The 17,119-nt window shown below is 54.8% G+C and overlaps 9 protein-coding genes across 9 annotated transcripts; 5 read left to right on the top strand and 4 right to left on the bottom strand.

Annotated features, from left to right (window-relative positions):
* Window positions 1–193: 193 nt before the first annotated feature.
* J4E84_004317 (uncharacterized protein) lies at window positions 194–4,094 on the top strand (the record flags this gene model as incomplete). The annotated part of the gene is made up of 3 exons (XM_049386925.1): window positions 194–3,011; window positions 3,061–3,923; window positions 3,975–4,094. The coding sequence occupies 3 exons, from the start codon at window positions 194–196 to the stop codon at window positions 4,092–4,094; spliced, it is 3,801 nt and encodes a 1,266-aa protein (XP_049245695.1).
* A 1,095-nt stretch (window positions 4,095–5,189) lies between these two features.
* On the top strand, window positions 5,190–5,798 carry J4E84_004316 (uncharacterized protein; the record flags this gene model as incomplete). The annotated part of the gene is made up of 1 exon (XM_049386924.1): window positions 5,190–5,798. The coding sequence occupies one exon, from the start codon at window positions 5,190–5,192 to the stop codon at window positions 5,796–5,798; it is 609 nt and encodes a 202-aa protein (XP_049245694.1).
* A 452-nt stretch (window positions 5,799–6,250) lies between these two features.
* Window positions 6,251–6,649, bottom strand: J4E84_004315 (uncharacterized protein; the record flags this gene model as incomplete). The annotated part of the gene is made up of 1 exon (XM_049386923.1): window positions 6,251–6,649. The coding sequence occupies one exon, from the start codon at window positions 6,647–6,649 to the stop codon at window positions 6,251–6,253; it is 399 nt and encodes a 132-aa protein (XP_049245693.1).
* Window positions 6,650–7,264: 615 nt separating this feature from the next.
* J4E84_004314 (uncharacterized protein) lies at window positions 7,265–8,446 on the top strand (the record flags this gene model as incomplete). The annotated part of the gene is made up of 1 exon (XM_049386922.1): window positions 7,265–8,446. One exon carries the CDS (start codon window positions 7,265–7,267, stop codon window positions 8,444–8,446), a length of 1,182 nt encoding a protein of 393 aa, XP_049245692.1.
* Window positions 8,447–8,803: 357 nt separating this feature from the next.
* Window positions 8,804–10,954, bottom strand: J4E84_004313 (uncharacterized protein; the record flags this gene model as incomplete). The annotated part of the gene is made up of 1 exon (XM_049386921.1): window positions 8,804–10,954. One exon carries the CDS (start codon window positions 10,952–10,954, stop codon window positions 8,804–8,806), a length of 2,151 nt encoding a protein of 716 aa, XP_049245691.1.
* A 368-nt stretch (window positions 10,955–11,322) lies between these two features.
* Window positions 11,323–12,810, top strand: J4E84_004312 (uncharacterized protein; the record flags this gene model as incomplete). The annotated part of the gene is made up of 1 exon (XM_049386920.1): window positions 11,323–12,810. One exon carries the CDS (start codon window positions 11,323–11,325, stop codon window positions 12,808–12,810), a length of 1,488 nt encoding a protein of 495 aa, XP_049245690.1.
* A 34-nt stretch (window positions 12,811–12,844) lies between these two features.
* On the bottom strand, window positions 12,845–14,043 carry J4E84_004311 (uncharacterized protein; the record flags this gene model as incomplete). Its single annotated transcript, XM_049386919.1, has 4 exons — window positions 12,845–13,078; window positions 13,138–13,257; window positions 13,320–13,768; window positions 13,833–14,043. The coding sequence occupies 4 exons, from the start codon at window positions 14,041–14,043 to the stop codon at window positions 12,845–12,847; spliced, it is 1,014 nt and encodes a 337-aa protein (XP_049245689.1).
* Window positions 14,044–14,285: 242 nt separating this feature from the next.
* On the top strand, window positions 14,286–16,023 carry J4E84_004310 (uncharacterized protein; the record flags this gene model as incomplete). Its single annotated transcript, XM_049386918.1, has 5 exons — window positions 14,286–14,671; window positions 14,729–14,999; window positions 15,066–15,140; window positions 15,194–15,622; window positions 15,688–16,023. The coding sequence occupies 5 exons, from the start codon at window positions 14,286–14,288 to the stop codon at window positions 16,021–16,023; spliced, it is 1,497 nt and encodes a 498-aa protein (XP_049245688.1).
* Window positions 16,024–16,172: 149 nt separating this feature from the next.
* J4E84_004309 (uncharacterized protein) lies at window positions 16,173–17,060 on the bottom strand (the record flags this gene model as incomplete). The annotated part of the gene is made up of 2 exons (XM_049386917.1): window positions 16,173–16,613; window positions 16,689–17,060. The coding sequence occupies 2 exons, from the start codon at window positions 17,058–17,060 to the stop codon at window positions 16,173–16,175; spliced, it is 813 nt and encodes a 270-aa protein (XP_049245687.1).
* Between the last annotated feature and the right edge of the window lie 59 nt (window positions 17,061–17,119).

Raw genomic sequence — 17,119 nt, 5'->3', positions numbered from 1 at the left:
ACACGATCGTGGATACGACTACACCCTACCCGCCCATTTCGCACCTACACCACCTCGCATCTTCACGTATCTTCATCCAGGACGGCCCTGGGTCCTCGCTGGGCGGCTTCAACCCTTCCTGCCCCAGTCGCCCTCTTCCCCTCGGCCACACCCCGCGGCACTGCACCCCGACCAGGCAAGACTGCGCAGAGACATGGCCGACTACGGGAACCACCAACGTCCAGAGTATGCGCGCGGCCCCAACCATGGCCAGCCCTCGGGCGCACGGGAAACCGCCTTCACCAACATCTTCGGCGCCAGCCCCCAAATGGCCGGCCGCTCGCAGACCATGACCTCGCAGTCTCACATGCGCATGCCCGACAGAGCTGCCACCATGTCCAGCCAGACTGCCGACATGATGCAGCGCGCCCCGCCCATGCGCCAGCCGGTCAATGGCTATGATCGTCGCCCTCATCCCCAATACGACGCGCGCCCGGGCAGCAATCCCGGCGAGCAGCGGCCCATGGACCCCCAAAACGCCTACAATCGCCCCATGCCGAACGGCTACGGCCAAGACCCACGATACCACCAGGGCCCGCCGCAGCCTCAACGCCAGCCGCAGCCCCAGTACCTCCCCCAGCCGCTTCGCCCGGAGCGTCAGCCATACGGACAGCCCCAGCGCTTTGACCCGCGAACCTCCCCTCCAGGGCAGCCCCCCTTCACCAAGCCCATACCCAACCGCTTTCCCGGCCCACCGGGCCCTGCAATGAACGCTGACCCGTATCGCTCGCAGTCACTAGCTCTGAACCCGCGCCCGCAATTCACCCCCGGAGGACCTTCACACCCCTCGCAAGCAAACACCTTCCGCCAACAACCATATATGAACCACATGGCACGGACTACGGCCCAGGGGCGTGTTGTTCCAGAACGTCCCGACGAACGCACAATGTCTATGACCTCTTACACCAGAGACCCCGAGCACACTCAGACAATGAGCGGCAGGATCATACCAAACCGAAGGCGAGAGTCTGGCGGATCAGAGATGGCACCTGGAGCGCCCGGCCAGCCCCAACATATGAACGCTGGACTCCCGCCAAATCCCAGGAGCATTAGCCAAGGCAGCGTGCCAACCCAGTCCCGCACCATGTCCATGGCATCGACCGTTGTGCCTCCGTCCGAACGGACCAACACCATGTCTTCGATGACATCGCGTCCTGATTCGACCCAGACTATGGGCAGCAACGCCAGCAACAACAGAACCTCTAACCAGTCCATGACCTCGCTTTCACAAGGGCAACAGGTCCCCGCCGCCCAGCGACGCGCGCCGCTCGTGTACCCCGCCTTGCTATCACGAGTTGCCGAAACCTTCCAGGATCGAGTTGGCCTGACAGAGAAAGAGAAGGACGGTCTGGTGTACAAGAGTGCCTTCACCGGCGCAGATGCGGTTGACCTCATTTCGTTCATCATCAAGACGACGGATCGTAATCTAGCGCTGCTTCTCGGCCGCTCTTTGGACGCCCAAAAGTTCTTCCACGATGTGACTTACGCTCACCGGTTGCGAGATTCGACCAACGAGATCTACCAATTCCGCGAGACCATGGTAGAGGACAAGTCCGAGATCAACGGTGTCTTCACGCTTCTCACCGAATGTTACTCTCCCACGTGCACCCGCGACCGCCTGTGCTATTCCATTGCTTGCCCCCGCCGCCTTGAGCAGCAGGCTCGTCTCAACATGCGCATTCAGCCAGGTCTTAAACGTGAGGAGTCCAGGGCGAGTTTGCATGAAGACAAGGACAATGAAGAGCAGAAACTCTGGATCAACACTGTGCCCAAGGAGGTTTCTGAGAGTGTGTCTGAGAAGGAACAGAAGCGACAAGAGGTCATTTCTGAGCTCATGTACACTGAACGCGATTTCGTAAAGGATCTGGAGTATCTCCGAGACTTCTGGATGAAGCCTCTTCGCAACCCTGCGACTTCTCCCATCCCTGAGCACCGCCGAGAGAAGTTTGTCCGCACCGTTTTCTCAAACTGTCAGGAAGTCTACATGGTCAACTCGCGCATGGCCGAACAGCTCACGAGGCGCCAGCAAAAGGAACCCGTGGTTCGAAATGTCGGAGACATCTTCCTCGAGTATGTGCCACATTTTGCGCCCTTCATAAAGTACGGTGCGAACCAGCTCTTCGGTAAGTACGAGTTTGAGCATGAGAAACGCACAAATACCGGATTCGCCAAGTTTGTCGACGAGGTAGAGAGAATGAAGGAATCGCGAAAGCTCGAGCTCAATGGTTATCTTACCAAACCAACGACAAGATTGGCCAGGTACCCTCTGCTTTTGGAGAACATCGCAAAGTACACAGCCGATGACAACCCCGATAAGGAAGACATTCCCAAGGTCATCAAGATTATCAAGGAGACTCTGTCAAAGGTCAACGTGGAGTCTGGAAAGGCAGAGAACCATTTCAATTTGATGCAGCTCAACAAAGACCTTAAGTTTAGGCCTGGAGAGTTTGTGGATCTGAAGCTGACCGACGAGAACCGGCAATTGGTGTTCAAGGGTACCTTGAAGAAGACTCCAACTGAGACCACTGGTGACATTACTTGTTACTTGTTTGATCATGCAGTTTTGTTGGTCCGGGCGAAGACGGTCAACAAGCGCGAGGAGCAGAAAGTCTACAAGAAGCCGATACCTCTGGAACTTTTGGTCATTACGCAGATGGAGGAGGTCAATCCGAAGTTGGGCATCTCCAAGAGGCCATCAGCCAACTTGATCGCTGGCAAGGCCATTGCCGCTGCTACTCCAAAGAACAACGACCCCAAGCAGCAGGGATACCCTATCACCTTCAAGCATCTTGGAAAGGGCGGTTACGAGTTGACACTATTTGCCAGCACCCCCATATCTCAACAGAAATGGATGGAGCACATCGACACACAGCAGCGAAGTCTGAGAGAGCGAAGTAACATCTTCACCAAGACAATCGTCAACGAAGGCTTTTTCTCTCCGACCATCAGAGTCACCTGCGCTGTTCCGCTGGGTATGTATCTCATCATTCTACTAATAATCTCGATACTAACTTTTGACAGACGGTGGCCGCAAACTGGCTCTTGGTACGGATGCTGGTGTTTATGTCGTGGAGCGGAAGCCAAAGGATGCCTCCATGCGACCTCGTCGTGTTTTGGATTGCAAGGGTGTAACCCAGATCGAAGTTCTCGAACAACACGCAATCGTGCTTGTGTTGGCCGACAAGACGTTATATTCATACTCGACAGAGGCTCTGGAATCCGACGAGACCCAGTCCATGGTCAAGCGGCCACGCAAGATTTGCCACGCCAACTTCTTCAAGGCCGGAATCTGCTTAGGGCAGCAACTGGTGGCTGCAGTCAAGACATCTGCGCTCTCGACCACTATCAAGGTGTACGAGCCAAAGGAGCAGATGGGCAACAAGAACAAGAAGTCAGGCTTCGCGAAGATGATGCTCTCCACGAGCGGAGCAGACCAGCTCAAGCCCTACAAGGAGTTCTACATTCCCACCGAATCGACATCGATACATTTCCTGCGATCCAAGCTATGTGTCGGCTGTGCACGCGGTTTCGAAGTTGTCAGTCTGGAGACGCTTGAAACGCAATCGCTGCTCGACCAGGCAGATACGTCGCTTGACTTCGTCGTACGGAAGGAGAACATCAAGCCAATCCATATCGAGCGTATGGCAAGCGAGTTCCTCCTATGCTATACAGACTACTCCTTCTTCGTCAACCGTAACGGCTGGCGGGCAAGGCCCGACTGGAAGATCACATGGGAAGGCACGCCGCAAGCTTTCGCCATCTTTAACCCCTACATCCTTGCCTTTGAGCCTAGCTTCATCGAAATACGCCATATGGAGAGCGGTGGTCTGGTGCACATCATTACAGCCAAGAACATTAGATGGTTACACACGTCGACACGAGAAGTAAGTCAATACCGTAAGATTACATTCCTACAGAAAGCTAACAATACCCAGATCCTGTACTCCTATGAAGACGAACTCGGCACCGATGTCATTGCCAGTCTTGATTTCTGGCAAACTGCAAACGGTGGAAAGCAGTCGCTTGATGTCCAGCGCTCATACGAGAAGAGCTAGACTCGATAGTAGCCCACAACAAAACCTTAATGTCGAGCCTCTACCCTCGAACCTACGAGCACGAAACCAGTGGCAACCGCATAATCACAGCCACGTATGCACCATCTTTTCTGCTGACGACTGCTTTGCGGTTCTCTATGTCATCCTACTTGTCAGCGGAGGCATGCGACATTGTGGTCAAGGAAAGCTCAGGAAGTGCCTCGACCGAGCCGCGGGCGGTGGCGATGGTTGATCACGTTGATTATTACTCTCCTTCTCTGAGGTCAAGAGGAGAGAATACATTTGTATCATAATAGACTCGCACGGTGATTGATCTCGTTGGGTTTTCCAAAGGCAACTAGGCTCAAAATGTGTTGGAGGCATACCAGGTAGTGCGATTGTTGAAGATATAATCTGAAGATGCGATTTAGCGAGTTTGATCACCTTCTCTTTTTTCTTTGTTTTCTCTCTACCTCAATCATGTATTTGAGTTATGTTTTGGTACTATGGCTGAGCCTTTTAGTTCGCTTCACTTGCTCGCATCCCGAGACCATACCCGAGTCTCGCATTAACCGCCGTTACCGACGCTGGAAGTGGGTATCTCCACCGTCACTAACACCATGGGAGGTCTAGTCGGATAACGTGTTCCTTAGTCTATGGCTAGCTTCATGGTCGGTCCTATTCCTCGAACCATCACATGACGGGGTTCAGCTCAGTGTAGTAGTACCTCCGATGTCGTTCCTTGTCACTATACTGCCGGAACATTGTTACTCTCCTACCGGCATCTAACCACTGCTTCTTCACCGATCACACGACCAAACAACTATCTGAATCGAAATCATCGTTGCTACAATCATGGCTCCCGGTGTACTGTGGGTTGCTTCACGCGTCGTGAATCCTGATAAGCTTTCTACTGAGAAGTTCTGCGATTGGTACGAGAATGTATGTACTTCGATCCTTCTTCATGAGCAGTTTCCCATAAAACCACGAAGAAGCTAACAAGAAATGAAAGGAACACATTCAAGAAGTCATCAGCCTCGGCGGCGTACCGTCCGGTGTACGCTACCAAGCCATCCAACCCCAACCCTCACCATCTGTCTACAGCAACAAATTCCCATGGCTAGCAAGTCCTTCAACCCAGAACCCCAATACCGCCATCTAACCCCAACCCCCCAACAGGTGACCTACGAATTCCCCGACATCGCCTACAGAGAAAGCGAAGACTTCCAGAACATAGCCGGCAAGAACCCTCCCAGCCAAGAACTAATCAACACAATCTACAAGAACTCCGCCTTTGCCATCCGTTTCTACGAAGAAATCCAAGCCGTCAAAGGAACCACTTCATCCCCCACTAAATTCGTCATTTCGGCCGCTCTCCAACCACCGAAAGACGCTTCTTCAGATGCAGACTTCGATGCGTGGTACCGCAAAGAACACCTCCCGGTTCTTTCCCGCGCACCAGGCTTTGTGCGCTCGCGCCGGTTTAAACTCGCCGCTGCGTCTACGCTGGAGGACTTCCAGTTTGGAGATGCGATGGAGACTGCGCCGAAGTATTTGGCGCTGCATGAGTTTAGTGGGGAGGTTCTGCCGTGGAAGGAATTGGAGGAGAGTGGGCAGACGGAGTGGGCGAAGAAGGTTATGGGTGGTTTGCTCAAGGAGGAGGTTGGGTTGTATGAGGTTAAGAGGGTTTATAGTGAGGAGGAGTGGGGGAGTGTTGGGAAATAGAAAAGTAGGAATTATTTGTTGCTGTTTTGACGTATTCTCATTGAACTTGGATGTGTCTATGGACGGCTAGTGGGCTTTGGTTGCAAATATCCTCCTTGGGTGACTACCTGGGCACGTCTGCTTGTAATTGTAGATTCGTATCATTACCTAGTTATCTGCCCCGTTGGTTGATGGGTTAAAGTGATCTGATATAGCTAACTCTGATCAGAGCTGTTTTTCGAGATCGCTCTATAGCTTCTCAAACACATCTGCTACCCTTTAGAGCTTGATCTAGGCTCCAGAGCTTTTGTTTCCTTCTTTGTATGAGGTGTGTGGGAGTCTCAGAGATGTGGATGGCGAGCGGTCCAGAAAGTGTATTTCCGAGCACACATGAATGTTTCACGAGTTTATTGCGTGCTCTGGGGCAGTACCTAATTTTAGGTCTTGCCCGTCGCACTATATGCTAGCCTCGCTCACCACTCCAGGCTCAAGCTGTCAGCCCAGCTGCCCTTCTTCTCAACCTTGTACGCACTCTCGACGTTTCCGTTACCCAAGTCTGCGCCGTAGAAATGCGCAAAGCAACCTCTTCCGACCTCTTCCCACTTGAGCTCACCCTTCTTATCCGCATGAACCTGCCCGTCGCCATCGGTGCCCGCGACCAGCACGTCGTACTTGATCTTCAGCAGCCACAGCTCCGAGACGTCGCTGAAGAACTTGTCGGCGGTGCCAGGTACTTGCTCCGACGTTGATAGGTGGATGTATCCGTCATTGCGGTCGAGATCTGAGAGCGGGAGACGCGCGGGGAGGGGGGATGGCGGGGCAGCAGGGAGGATCTTGTAGAGGTAGGTTGGAAGGGGCGAGGGAGCCGGCATTGCGGCGCGTAGTACGGATTACGATGACTGGAAAGATCCCGGTATTCAATGTGCGGTGAGAACAGCTCGTGACAGGCGTGTTCGAAAAGATGGTAGTTCGGGCACAAACTAGAGAGCGTCACAAGTCGCGAGAAATGCACGTTATGCTCATGATTGGCCGACGCGAGATTACGTGAGACAGACGATTGTCCACCCCAACCACGGAACCAACATGCCTCTTGAGCGCCACAAAAGTCAGCCTGGACGAGATTCATAGGCAACCATGTCGCGTCCGTCTGCGCACCGTACCTCGACCCATCCGCAACATAACAGTAGGGTTTTCCTGCGCGCCCCGTGGTGCGGTACATTTACGTCATCTTTCGGGCTTCGCACAACCGCACGAGCTTTGGGTGCCAGAGGGCCACCGCAGAACACGTTGGCGACCAAAAACACCTATTCGTGAGACCCAGACACACGATTGGACGCGCGTGACGAGTCCATCCTGTTTTCCACGCAAATCAAGACTCGCTACCACTCATATGCACCCACGATAGTCGCCAGGCTGGGTGTGCGCGCGGCTTGGTAGGATGCTCCGACCGGCAACGACAGTTTTAAACGCCAACGAGCCCGACCAACATGGTTTCCATACGACTCACCCAGGATGAAATGCACCACCTTTTGGAAGAGCAGGAAAATGGCCAGACGCGCTGCTGTGTACAGGCGACGAATGCGACACCAGCTGGGTCGCATGTAACTTTTGGTTATCTGAACAAAGGAGCAGCAAATGTCATATTCAAGATCAGACCCGAGATCAGCACTGTCGCGACACGTTTCCAGTTCGTCGATGTACTTTCCAAAGACAAAAAAACTGGCGTAGCAACATCAGTACCCCATCGAAGCCTGATGGGAAGAGTCCTCCGCGTACCCAGAGGCGGCCAGAAACATCTTTCGTCCCTAGAAATCCTGCACGGCTTCGAACATGCAATCCGGCCACTCTTCCTCCCAGGTCCGCGGAACAAACCCCAACAGCCCGCTCGCGATCTCACGAAACACCTCATGGACCACGAAGGCGTATTGCTCCTGCCAGACGTCATGAGCCACCTCTACACACGCGTCGAAAAGCACACCTTCGCAACCCCACAGTCGCGACGAAAGTGCTGGGGCATCCTCCTCCCAGACATGTCGCCCACACCCGGTGCATCAATAACGCTCGAAGTAAAACCAAAATGGCTCGCGCAATCCCCCAACGCACCCGTTGGAGCAATTCGCTGCCGCACCTGCGCCATGCACGTTTCCGTACCCAAGAAACGGGATAACTACATCTGTCCTCTGCAGTTACTGCATGGAAACTCCTCGTCCCTCCAACCATGGTCCCAAGCAACAGTTTCCCAGCAATTCGACAGCAACACTGGCAAAGAAACCCGACCATCCCCCGTCGTCATTGCCGCGCTTGTAAAAGCACTCGTGGATTATCTCACTATAGGCGACGGCCTCGCCCTCCTACAACACCTCCTCAATCTGCAGAGTTCGCTTGATCCGCGGGGTGTGCTTTGTCGACCTAAGAGTAATGCCGAGGCGTTTGATCATAATCTTAGGCTGGCCATGACGCTGAGGGACTGCTCGATGTTCATCAAGGTTGCGTACGATAAGGCTGGTGTTACGGGGATAGAATCAAAACTAGGGGATTTGGATTTCAAGTCTGCGGAGAAGATTGTGGATTGGATGGATAAGGAGAGGGGGTTGTTGCTGGATGGGTCGTATACGAAGAGTGTGAAGGAGGGGCCGGTTTGTTGGCTTCAGAGGGGTTTGGGCGTTTGAGGATGTTTTATTAATGGCAGGAAAAGCTTTTCGGTTTGTGCGATTCTAATTTGGCTATGAGATGATATAACGTATGGACACTATAGAAGGAAGGCTCTCAAGGGAACGAAAAAAGGTGGATAGGTCTCGCTATAACAAGCACATTTAATTCAGATATTTACATTGTCGCTAAAGAGGGAAGGAGGGTATCTATGTAACGCCAATGCCCATGAGATCCTATCGTAGATGGCGGGGACTCCAAACCCGTCCCTCGCCAGAAGAAGAAGAATAAAAGCGCTATAATGGCGTAACGAGAACACACCGACAGTGTTTGTTCATTCAATCATCAATCATTCATGCAATCCACCACGCCAACACTCACGCGCCCTCGGGGGTAAAACAATGCACACGAACGGTACCGTCTTCACTCCCGCTAACAACCCTCTCGTCACTCAGCCCCACACAAGTGATGGGACCTGTATGACCCGTGAGCGTCCTCTCGTGTTTGCCCGTCCGGGGATCCCAGATCTTAATCGTCTTGTCCTCAGCTCCACTAACGAGTCTAAGTGAATCGGCGGCAAGCGACCAGATGCCCTCGACATGGCCGAAGAAGCGGTGGACACAGCGACCAGAAGGTACGTGCCAGAGGCGAATTGTGCCGTCGAGAGAGCCGGTGAGCATGTATGAGGGCGGAGACGGACGGGAGGGGTCGTCGGGGAAGAAACTTGGTTCTTCGGGGTGACTGTGGTGGTGAGATGAAAAAGACGAGGTATGGGCGAGAGGCGGGGCGGTATCCGAGGCGAGGGAAGCGGTATCGGATGTATCATTGTTTGCGTTTGCGACAAAGTCGTCTTCGTCGATTTCAAAGGCTTGCGGGAGGGGCAGCACTTGTTGGACTTGGCCGACGTGGCCTTCGTAGGTCTTGATGCAGCGGTGGGTGTCGAGATCCCATAGCTTGACGGTCATGTCGTCGGAGGCGGAGAAGAGGGTGCGCGAGGGGAGGTCGATCTTGACGGCGTTGACCCAGTCTGTGTGGCCTAGTAAGGTGGTGCGCTTCATGTGGCTGAAGTCGTGCACCATGATGGTGTTGTCTGAAGACCCGGATGCGAGGAGTTTGTCTGCCATATGTAGGCCAATTACACCATCGCTGTGGCCGTTCATGGATTTTACAAGCTGGCCTGTCCGCCAGTTCCAGATCTTGATCGTGTTATCCAAGCTTCCAGTGATCAGTTTGCTGTCTTCAAACTGCAGGCATCGGATGCCTTGGGTGTGGCCTGTTAAGGTGCGGATCTCTTGACCCGTCTTGATGTCCCAGACCTTGATCGTGGCATCGTAGGAGCCGGTGATGAGGACTTGATCGTCGAATTGCAGGCACATGACGCCGTTGGTGTGGCCCTTGAATATGCGTGTCGAATAACGTCCGTACTTCCAATTGCTACCAACCTTGTAGCGATCCTTGTAGACATCCTTCCATGGTCGCTTCTTAGGATGATCAAAGTATGATGTGACTTGGTCTTGACCTGGCTGGAGGCTGGTGCATGGTCGCTTATTCGAAGCTTCTGGAGAAGAATCGTCGTCTGGCACAGAGCGCTTGGTGCTGGCAGCGGGGTCGGGGCCTTGAGATAATCGATGAGCGAGTGTGTCGGGGGAGGTCTCGGGCTGTGGGGTGATGTTTGGCGACCACTCGTTGAGGCCCCGCCCCGATGCGCGCAGTTGTATCCGTCTCTTCTCGTGGCGCAAGCGACGTTGGTCGAGAAGCGGGAGTCCCCAGCCGCACTTTGTGCACTTCCTGTCAATGTGCTGCTCGCACATCTTGTGCCAGACGACGTCGTCGTCTGCCAGTTGTCTCCACCGCCGATTGACCTGCGAGGCCTTGCAGAGTGAGGTGGTGTCGAGGTAGCAGAGGATCTTGAAGCCCAATTCGGTGGGCAGTGCGCCGAGAAAGTCGATCTTAATGAGGTTTCGGACGGAGGAGGATATGAAGGAGAGTTGAGGAAAGCAGCACTGGGCGAGAATGCCCTGCAGCATGAGGTTGCGATGGCGGGACGGAGCCGCCGAGAAGAGCGACCAGACGTTGGCAATGCTCTGCTGGTCGGCCTGAGACTCTCTACCAAGTTGTTCCTGCAGTTGCTCCATGGACGGCTCGTCTGCTTGCCGTCGACAGAGTAGGTCGGGACGGTGTCGATAGCAGAACTTGGTGTTGGCAGTGCGTGGACGCTCGTCTTGCCCTGGGCTGTTGGCGCCGAGGGGGTTATATTGTTGGGGAATGTGCTGGGCGAGGTATGGCGTGATCATCTTCTCCATTTTCTTCGACTTGTTCGCCTGGGCCTCTTCGGCTTCGTCTGTGGTTGCGTGCTGGTGTCGTGTCCGCTCCGACATGCCTTCGTGGTCGTGGCCATGCATCAGGGCAGCGTGCGGGTCTGTCGAGGTGGCGGCGGTGAAGTCGTCAGGCGACGAGTCTCGGGGGCGCCATGAGAGACGTCTTGGTCGGGGAGGAGCGGTGGTGGCGTGGGTGGTTTGCGACGCCATGGTCAATTCATGGGCTGCGGCAAGATGCGAGGGCTGTCGAGATTCCGGGGCGATATCGCGTGCGTGCGGATGTAACGGCGACTCGATGGCACGTTGCGCATAAATATGCTAGCGAGCGACAGAGTTTGGGCGCACGAAGAGGTGGAATGGCGCAATGGCAGGCTTGGATAGCATCTTCAGCACGCAATGCCGCCAATGTCTCCGCAGCCCTGTGGACCCTGGCACGCTTGCACCCCCCATGCAGCCGCTCGGACCAGCTCTAGTCGCGCATGCCATCATTCACCATCACGAGCCTCGCATCGCGAACTACCACTCGACCGGCACCGCTGCCACTATGCCCAACACCCGCTGCCGTGGCCGCCGACACGATGGCCTCTCCACCCTCGCCAGCCTCGCCCACCAGCAGCGCTGCATCTAGGACGTCGCTGGACCAGGACCACGCCCAGTCGCTCACGCTCGAGCATCTCGTCAAGCACTTTGTCGCCGCCAAACGCTCCCTCAACACCCAGACGGTCCTATGGCGCGCCACCGACATCGTCAACACGGCACGTGACCTGCTCGAAGAGAACGCAGTTGTTTCCGCCAAGAACACGTCCATCCGCAACCTCGTCGAGCAGCAGGTGGATGCCCTGGAAGCCGTCCGCCGCGGCGTAGACGTGGTCGAGTCGGAAGTCCAGGCCGAGTTCAAGCAGCTGCTCCACGACGTCGACGCCTCCTTTGCCGGTGTCAACTCGACCCTCGCCGTCCTGCGCGACACGCCCATTGAAGGCGCCCTGCAGCCTCCGGGCACTCCCCAGAAGCACCTCTACGACTTCATCGACAGCGCCACCGTCTCCAACCTGCAGTCCACACTGCGCGCCTGCATAGACCGCTACAACGACGCCCATGCCACGCTCGACGAGAGCTCCCATGTCTTCGACACTTGTCTGGACAACCTCTACTCCTCCATCGAGAACGTGCCCATGACACCCGTGTCCACGTCCACCCCGAGCCCTATACCCAGCCTCTACCATAATCTTGAGGGCCACGCAAAAGAGGCTGCCCAGGCATTCCAGTCGCTTGTCCAGCACTACGACCTGTGCATAACAGCCTTGCGCCATACAGAAGGAGGTTCCGCTGCTGCCACCCAAGCAACAGGAGATGCGCCAGTCCACTCCGAGGATAATGGCGCCGCGCCCCCCGAGCCCATGAGCGAAGAAGAGCGCCGCGACATGCTCAACGTATTGCAAAAGGACGCGCAGGAGGTGGAAGACGTCGTGACTGAGATACAGGAACGAGGCTCTGAGATGACCTTCCTTCTGGGCCAGATCGAGAATCACATCCGCCATGTCCGCAGCGAGTCGTCAGCCCTTTCCAAGATACTCGAGATGATGTCGCAAATCACTGGCCAAGTCAAAGAGCACATTGTGACCTCACGCTCCTTCTATGCCTCATGGCTGGAAGACACACGGCCTAGCCTGCTCAGCGGCATCGACGAGTGGGAGAGCCAGCGCGACTTCTTCGAACGCTTCGACCTGGCCTACGCCGAACTCCTCGTTGAGGTGTCGTCACGACGGAGGCGGCACGAAAAGGCCAAACGGAAGGCCGAGGAAGCGCAAAAGGAGCTGGACAGGATACGCCTCGAGGATGAACGTGCAAGGGAGCAGTTCACCGTGGCTCAGGGTGATTTTCTGCCCTTGGATATCTGGCCGGGTCTGAGGGATCCGCCGCGACAGTACGAGGTCAGAGTTGTACCCGCCAGTGTAGAGGGTGAGCAAGACGAGAATGACCAGGAAATATACGGTGGCCAGAGTATACCTCAACTAGGGAGGACCGTTGTTGAAAGGGCGCTCACGCGAGTTAAGCGACGAATGTAATTGACTGGTATCATATATACTGGCTATATAGCCCTCAAGTCGGCTTCCGTCCGTGAGTAAAGTAGAAGCGGATATACATGTGCACATCCTTCCTCCTGATATCCGCGACCACCTTGGCAATCATGACACGGCACTCGGACTCACTCCAGCCCATGACCTTGCCCAAGAGACCGAGAGTGTAAGGCTCAATGCCCATGGACATGTGTTCGCGCTGGTAGCGGCCGATTTCCTTCATTTTCGCGTCTTTGGCCCAAGGGCCGATAGGGATCTACAGGCACCGCATTAGCCTCGTAAACGGCATAGTGTAGGGGAAGAGGGTAGACATACCTTGATGAGCTTCTCGTGAACATCGATGAACCCTGCATCCGTCATCCGCTGCTTCAGGCTATCCCCGGCCGTGATGTCCCTTCCCCACGTTTTAGCGGCAGCGTGGCACAACTCCTGCCACTAGAGATAGAGGTACGAAGTCAGCTTATGTCTCACGGGCACTTCGTACAGTCAAAACTTACCTTGAGCATGTCGGTTGCCAGCTCCATGGTCCCGTCGTCACACTCACACAACGCAAGCGGCTCTTGAAACTCCACCCAACCACCAGGCTTAGTATGCGTGTACGTCTGCCGCACCAGCTTGTCCCAGTCGGAAATGCTGCCAGACATGGTTCGGCAGTGGATAAAGTCAAAGGCCTCGTCAGGGCTGTAAACCCATTCCGACTCGGCATCGTCAATGTAGAACTTGACGTTGGGCGGCACCCACGTTGGCTGGATGGGACTGAGATCAGTGCCTATGACCTGTGCTCCTGGGTGCTCATCGGCGAAGTCTATGGCCCAGATGCCGGTGCCGGTGCCGATGTCGAGCACGCGCTGGGGCGCAGGCGGGATTGGCGCATCGTAGAGCTTGCCGCCTAGGATGAGCAGGAAGATGTGGTGGAGGAGATCGAGGCGGTCTTGCTCCTGTTCGTCTGCAGAGGTGGAGGTACAAAGTCAGCATTGGTCTCACATGCACTTCGTACACTCAGGACTGACCATTCGGTAAAATGTACGAGCCGGACCGGTAGCCGTGGTATCGCCGCCCATTGGAGTATTCATAGTTCAGGATAGTTGATGCGATGGACGTGGATGCCGTAGATTCGCCGCCGAATGCCGAATCGCTATCGCTGTTGTTGGCCGTGTCGACGTCGAGATGCAGGACGGATTGCAGGTTGCCCTCGGCTGTTGGATCCTGCGGGGCTGACATGCTGTGTTCCAGTTCTTTTCCAAGAACGTTTGCACTCGCGGGGTCAGGCCTCGCCTTATATCTTCCACCTCTCTACTTTCGTCGGCCATGCCGTAGGATCCAGGATGCCGGGTCAAACGCACCCCATTCCATAATCAGTCTGCAAACACCACATGCCTTAGCGACATGTAGGAGCGCACTCTGCTCTCTAAAGAGCGCTTCGCCGCCTGATCGACTTACTGCCTCTCTGACAGCCAGCCGTCATGTCTCTTCCCGCTCTGTGCCTGCTGGCGTACTTTGTGTACCTCCTCGCACGTGTCTTTTACCGCCTATATTGCCATCCACTATCCCGCTTTCCTGGCCCCAGGATCGCGGCAGCCACAAGCTGGTACGAGGGCTACTACGAAATTGTCCACAAGGGGCAGTACTCGAAGCAAATCTCCAAGCTCCACGATCTCTATGGCCCTGTTGTAAGAGTGACGCCTGATGAACTGCACATACGAGACCCATACTTTTACGACCAAGTCTACGCCAAGAACGTCCACCTCGACAAGGAGGGTTGGGACAAGAGGTTTGGGTGTGCAGGCGGTCTGCTGCCGACCGTTAACGCGGAGCAGCACAAGCGACGCCGTGCTGCGTTGGCTCCCATGTAGGTGCTTCAACATGTAGTGCAAGGCACCTCGGCACGATTAACGCCTGCTGTCAGGTTCTCACGCCGCTCCATTCTCGACTTCATACACATCATCCACCGCCATGTCGACACCCTCTCCGTGCGCATCCAAGAGTTTGAGGCTGATGCAGAGCCGCTTAACCTATCCCATGCCTTCCCCGCCCTGACAGGCGACATCATCATGGACTACTTCTTCGGCTTCAACTACAACCAGCTCAAGCATCCTGAATTCGAGTCATTCCATGATACTTTTATTCGGGTTGGCGGTGTGGGTCACATCGCCACGCAGTTCCCCATGATACTTCCCGTGGGTTATATTTAGATCATTCAAGATGTGCACAAGTCACACGTGGAACTGACATGGTTTTTGCAGATTCTCGACTGTATCCCTGACCGTATCAGCGGCTGGCTGCAGCCAGCAGTGAAGCCAGTGCTCAAGTTCAAGCAGGTATGCGGCACAGCACTGCATCTATACCGCGTTGAGTCTAACATGCGAGTCAGGATAACCGAACTCACATTGTGCGCACCCTTCAAGGCGAGGACATCAAATCCAATGATGCGAAGAAGACCATCTTTCAAGAGATTGTCGCCTCTAAGCTACCAGACTCTGACAAAACCCAAAAACGTCTCGAGGATGAAGCGCAAATCATTATTGGAGGCGGCGTAGAGACAACCGCCTTCTCCCTCTCCACAGCCGTGTTCCACATCATCAGCACCCCACGCATCTACGAGCGCCTGCACAAAGAGCTAGTAGAAGCTTTTCCCAACAGAGACGAACTGGAGCTGGGTCCATTGGAAAAGATGCCGTATTTTAAAGCAATCATCATGGAGACCGCGCGCATGTCATACGGCCTGAGTGCCAGAAACCCCAGGACACACAAGACGCCTTTGCAGTACAAAGAGTGGGTCATCCCCGCAAATACTTGCATTGTAAGTCGTTACCCTCCTTCATGATCCATCTTCCCATCGCATCCGAACTAACCCCACCCCCACAGTCTATGACCATCCCCGAAGTCTCCCACGACGAAACTCTCTTCCCTTCTTCCCGCACCTTCATCCCGGAGCGCTGGCTCAACGATCCCAAGACCGCTGACGGTATTCCGCTGGAGCGCTTCATGGTTTCTTTCGGTCGCGGTACGCGCAATTGTCTTGGTATCAATCTGGCATATGTGGAGCTGTACCTCACGTTGGGCATGTTGTTTCGGAAGTACAAGTTTGAGCTTCACGAGAGCGATGTCAGTGATGTGGAGTTGGGTCATGATTTCTTCATCCCGGTTGCGAAGCTGGATAGCAAGGGTTTGAGGGTTTTGGTTACGAGGACGGAGGATTGAGGCTTTCTTCCTTGCGACCAGAGGAGTTTATTTTGCGGACTCACTCTGACGGGTTATCTTGAGAGGTCATTTTGAGAACATCATCCCAAGACGAGATATCTATGAGATACAGCCCCAAGGGAAACACATTCAATTACTCAACCAAGAGCTCACATCAGCATACCCCCGCCATCCGTCCTAACCATCGTCCCATCAACATTATAATCCCTCAACAACCCCAAAAACGTCTCCGCCACATCCTCCGGCCTCCCCACCCGCCCCGTCGCCATCCTACTCTCCATGCCCCGCATAATCTCCTGCTTCTTCTCCTCGCCATGATGATCCCACATCTCCGTGTCCACCGCGCCCGGGCTCACGCCATTAACGCGAATGGGCTTCATATCGAGCGCCAGATTGCGCACCATGGAATGCAGTCCACCAGCATACGCGCCAATAACGCTCCAGTTGGGAATTGGCTTTTCGGACACAGCGCCTGTGGTGATGGTGTAGGAAGATTTGTAGCTTTGGACAAGGTAGTGCGGGAGGTGTTTTGCCAGGAGCAAGGGCGCGAAGAAACGGATTTGGCCAGCTGCAAGGATGTTTTGCATCGTCTGGAGATGCTGTTAGTCATGCCGTGTACACCGATACGGAGATGTAAGAAGAGGTAAAAAAAGACATCAACACACCATATCTCCCAACTTGATATCCGCCAACTTATCCCCCGCAGTAAAAACAACGTGATCCAACTTGCTCTCCGGCATGCTCTCCACCGTCTTCTCCAACAGCGTCTTCAACTCTTCTTCTAGCGTGTCTGGCTTGCCTAGGTCAACGGCAAGACCCCTGATGCGCGGGTTTTTGGAGTCGGCGGCAGAGGGATACGCGGTTTTGAGTTTGGATACAGCGGCATCGATGCGTGATGGGTTGGAGGAGCTGATGGTTACTAGAGCGCCGTTTTCGAGACAGGCTTCTGCGACGCTGTAGCCGAGGCCGGATGTACCGCCGATCACGAGGATGCGCGAGTTGGCCAGTTTGTTGGTATAGCGTTTTTGGTCGGTCATGGTTTGGGCGGTTTGGTGTGTGTATAGGTAGATGGGGAGAGTGTAGGTAGTATGCGGGT

The sequence above is a fragment of the Alternaria hordeiaustralica genome, assembly GCF_023758085.1.
Source record: "Alternaria hordeiaustralica strain BMP 2776 chromosome Unknown scaffold_6, whole genome shotgun sequence".
NCBI classification, from domain to species: domain Eukaryota; kingdom Fungi; phylum Ascomycota; class Dothideomycetes; order Pleosporales; family Pleosporaceae; genus Alternaria; species Alternaria hordeiaustralica.
Note: the sequence above shows the minus strand (reverse complement) of the source record. Positions and strands in the feature narration are given on the sequence as shown.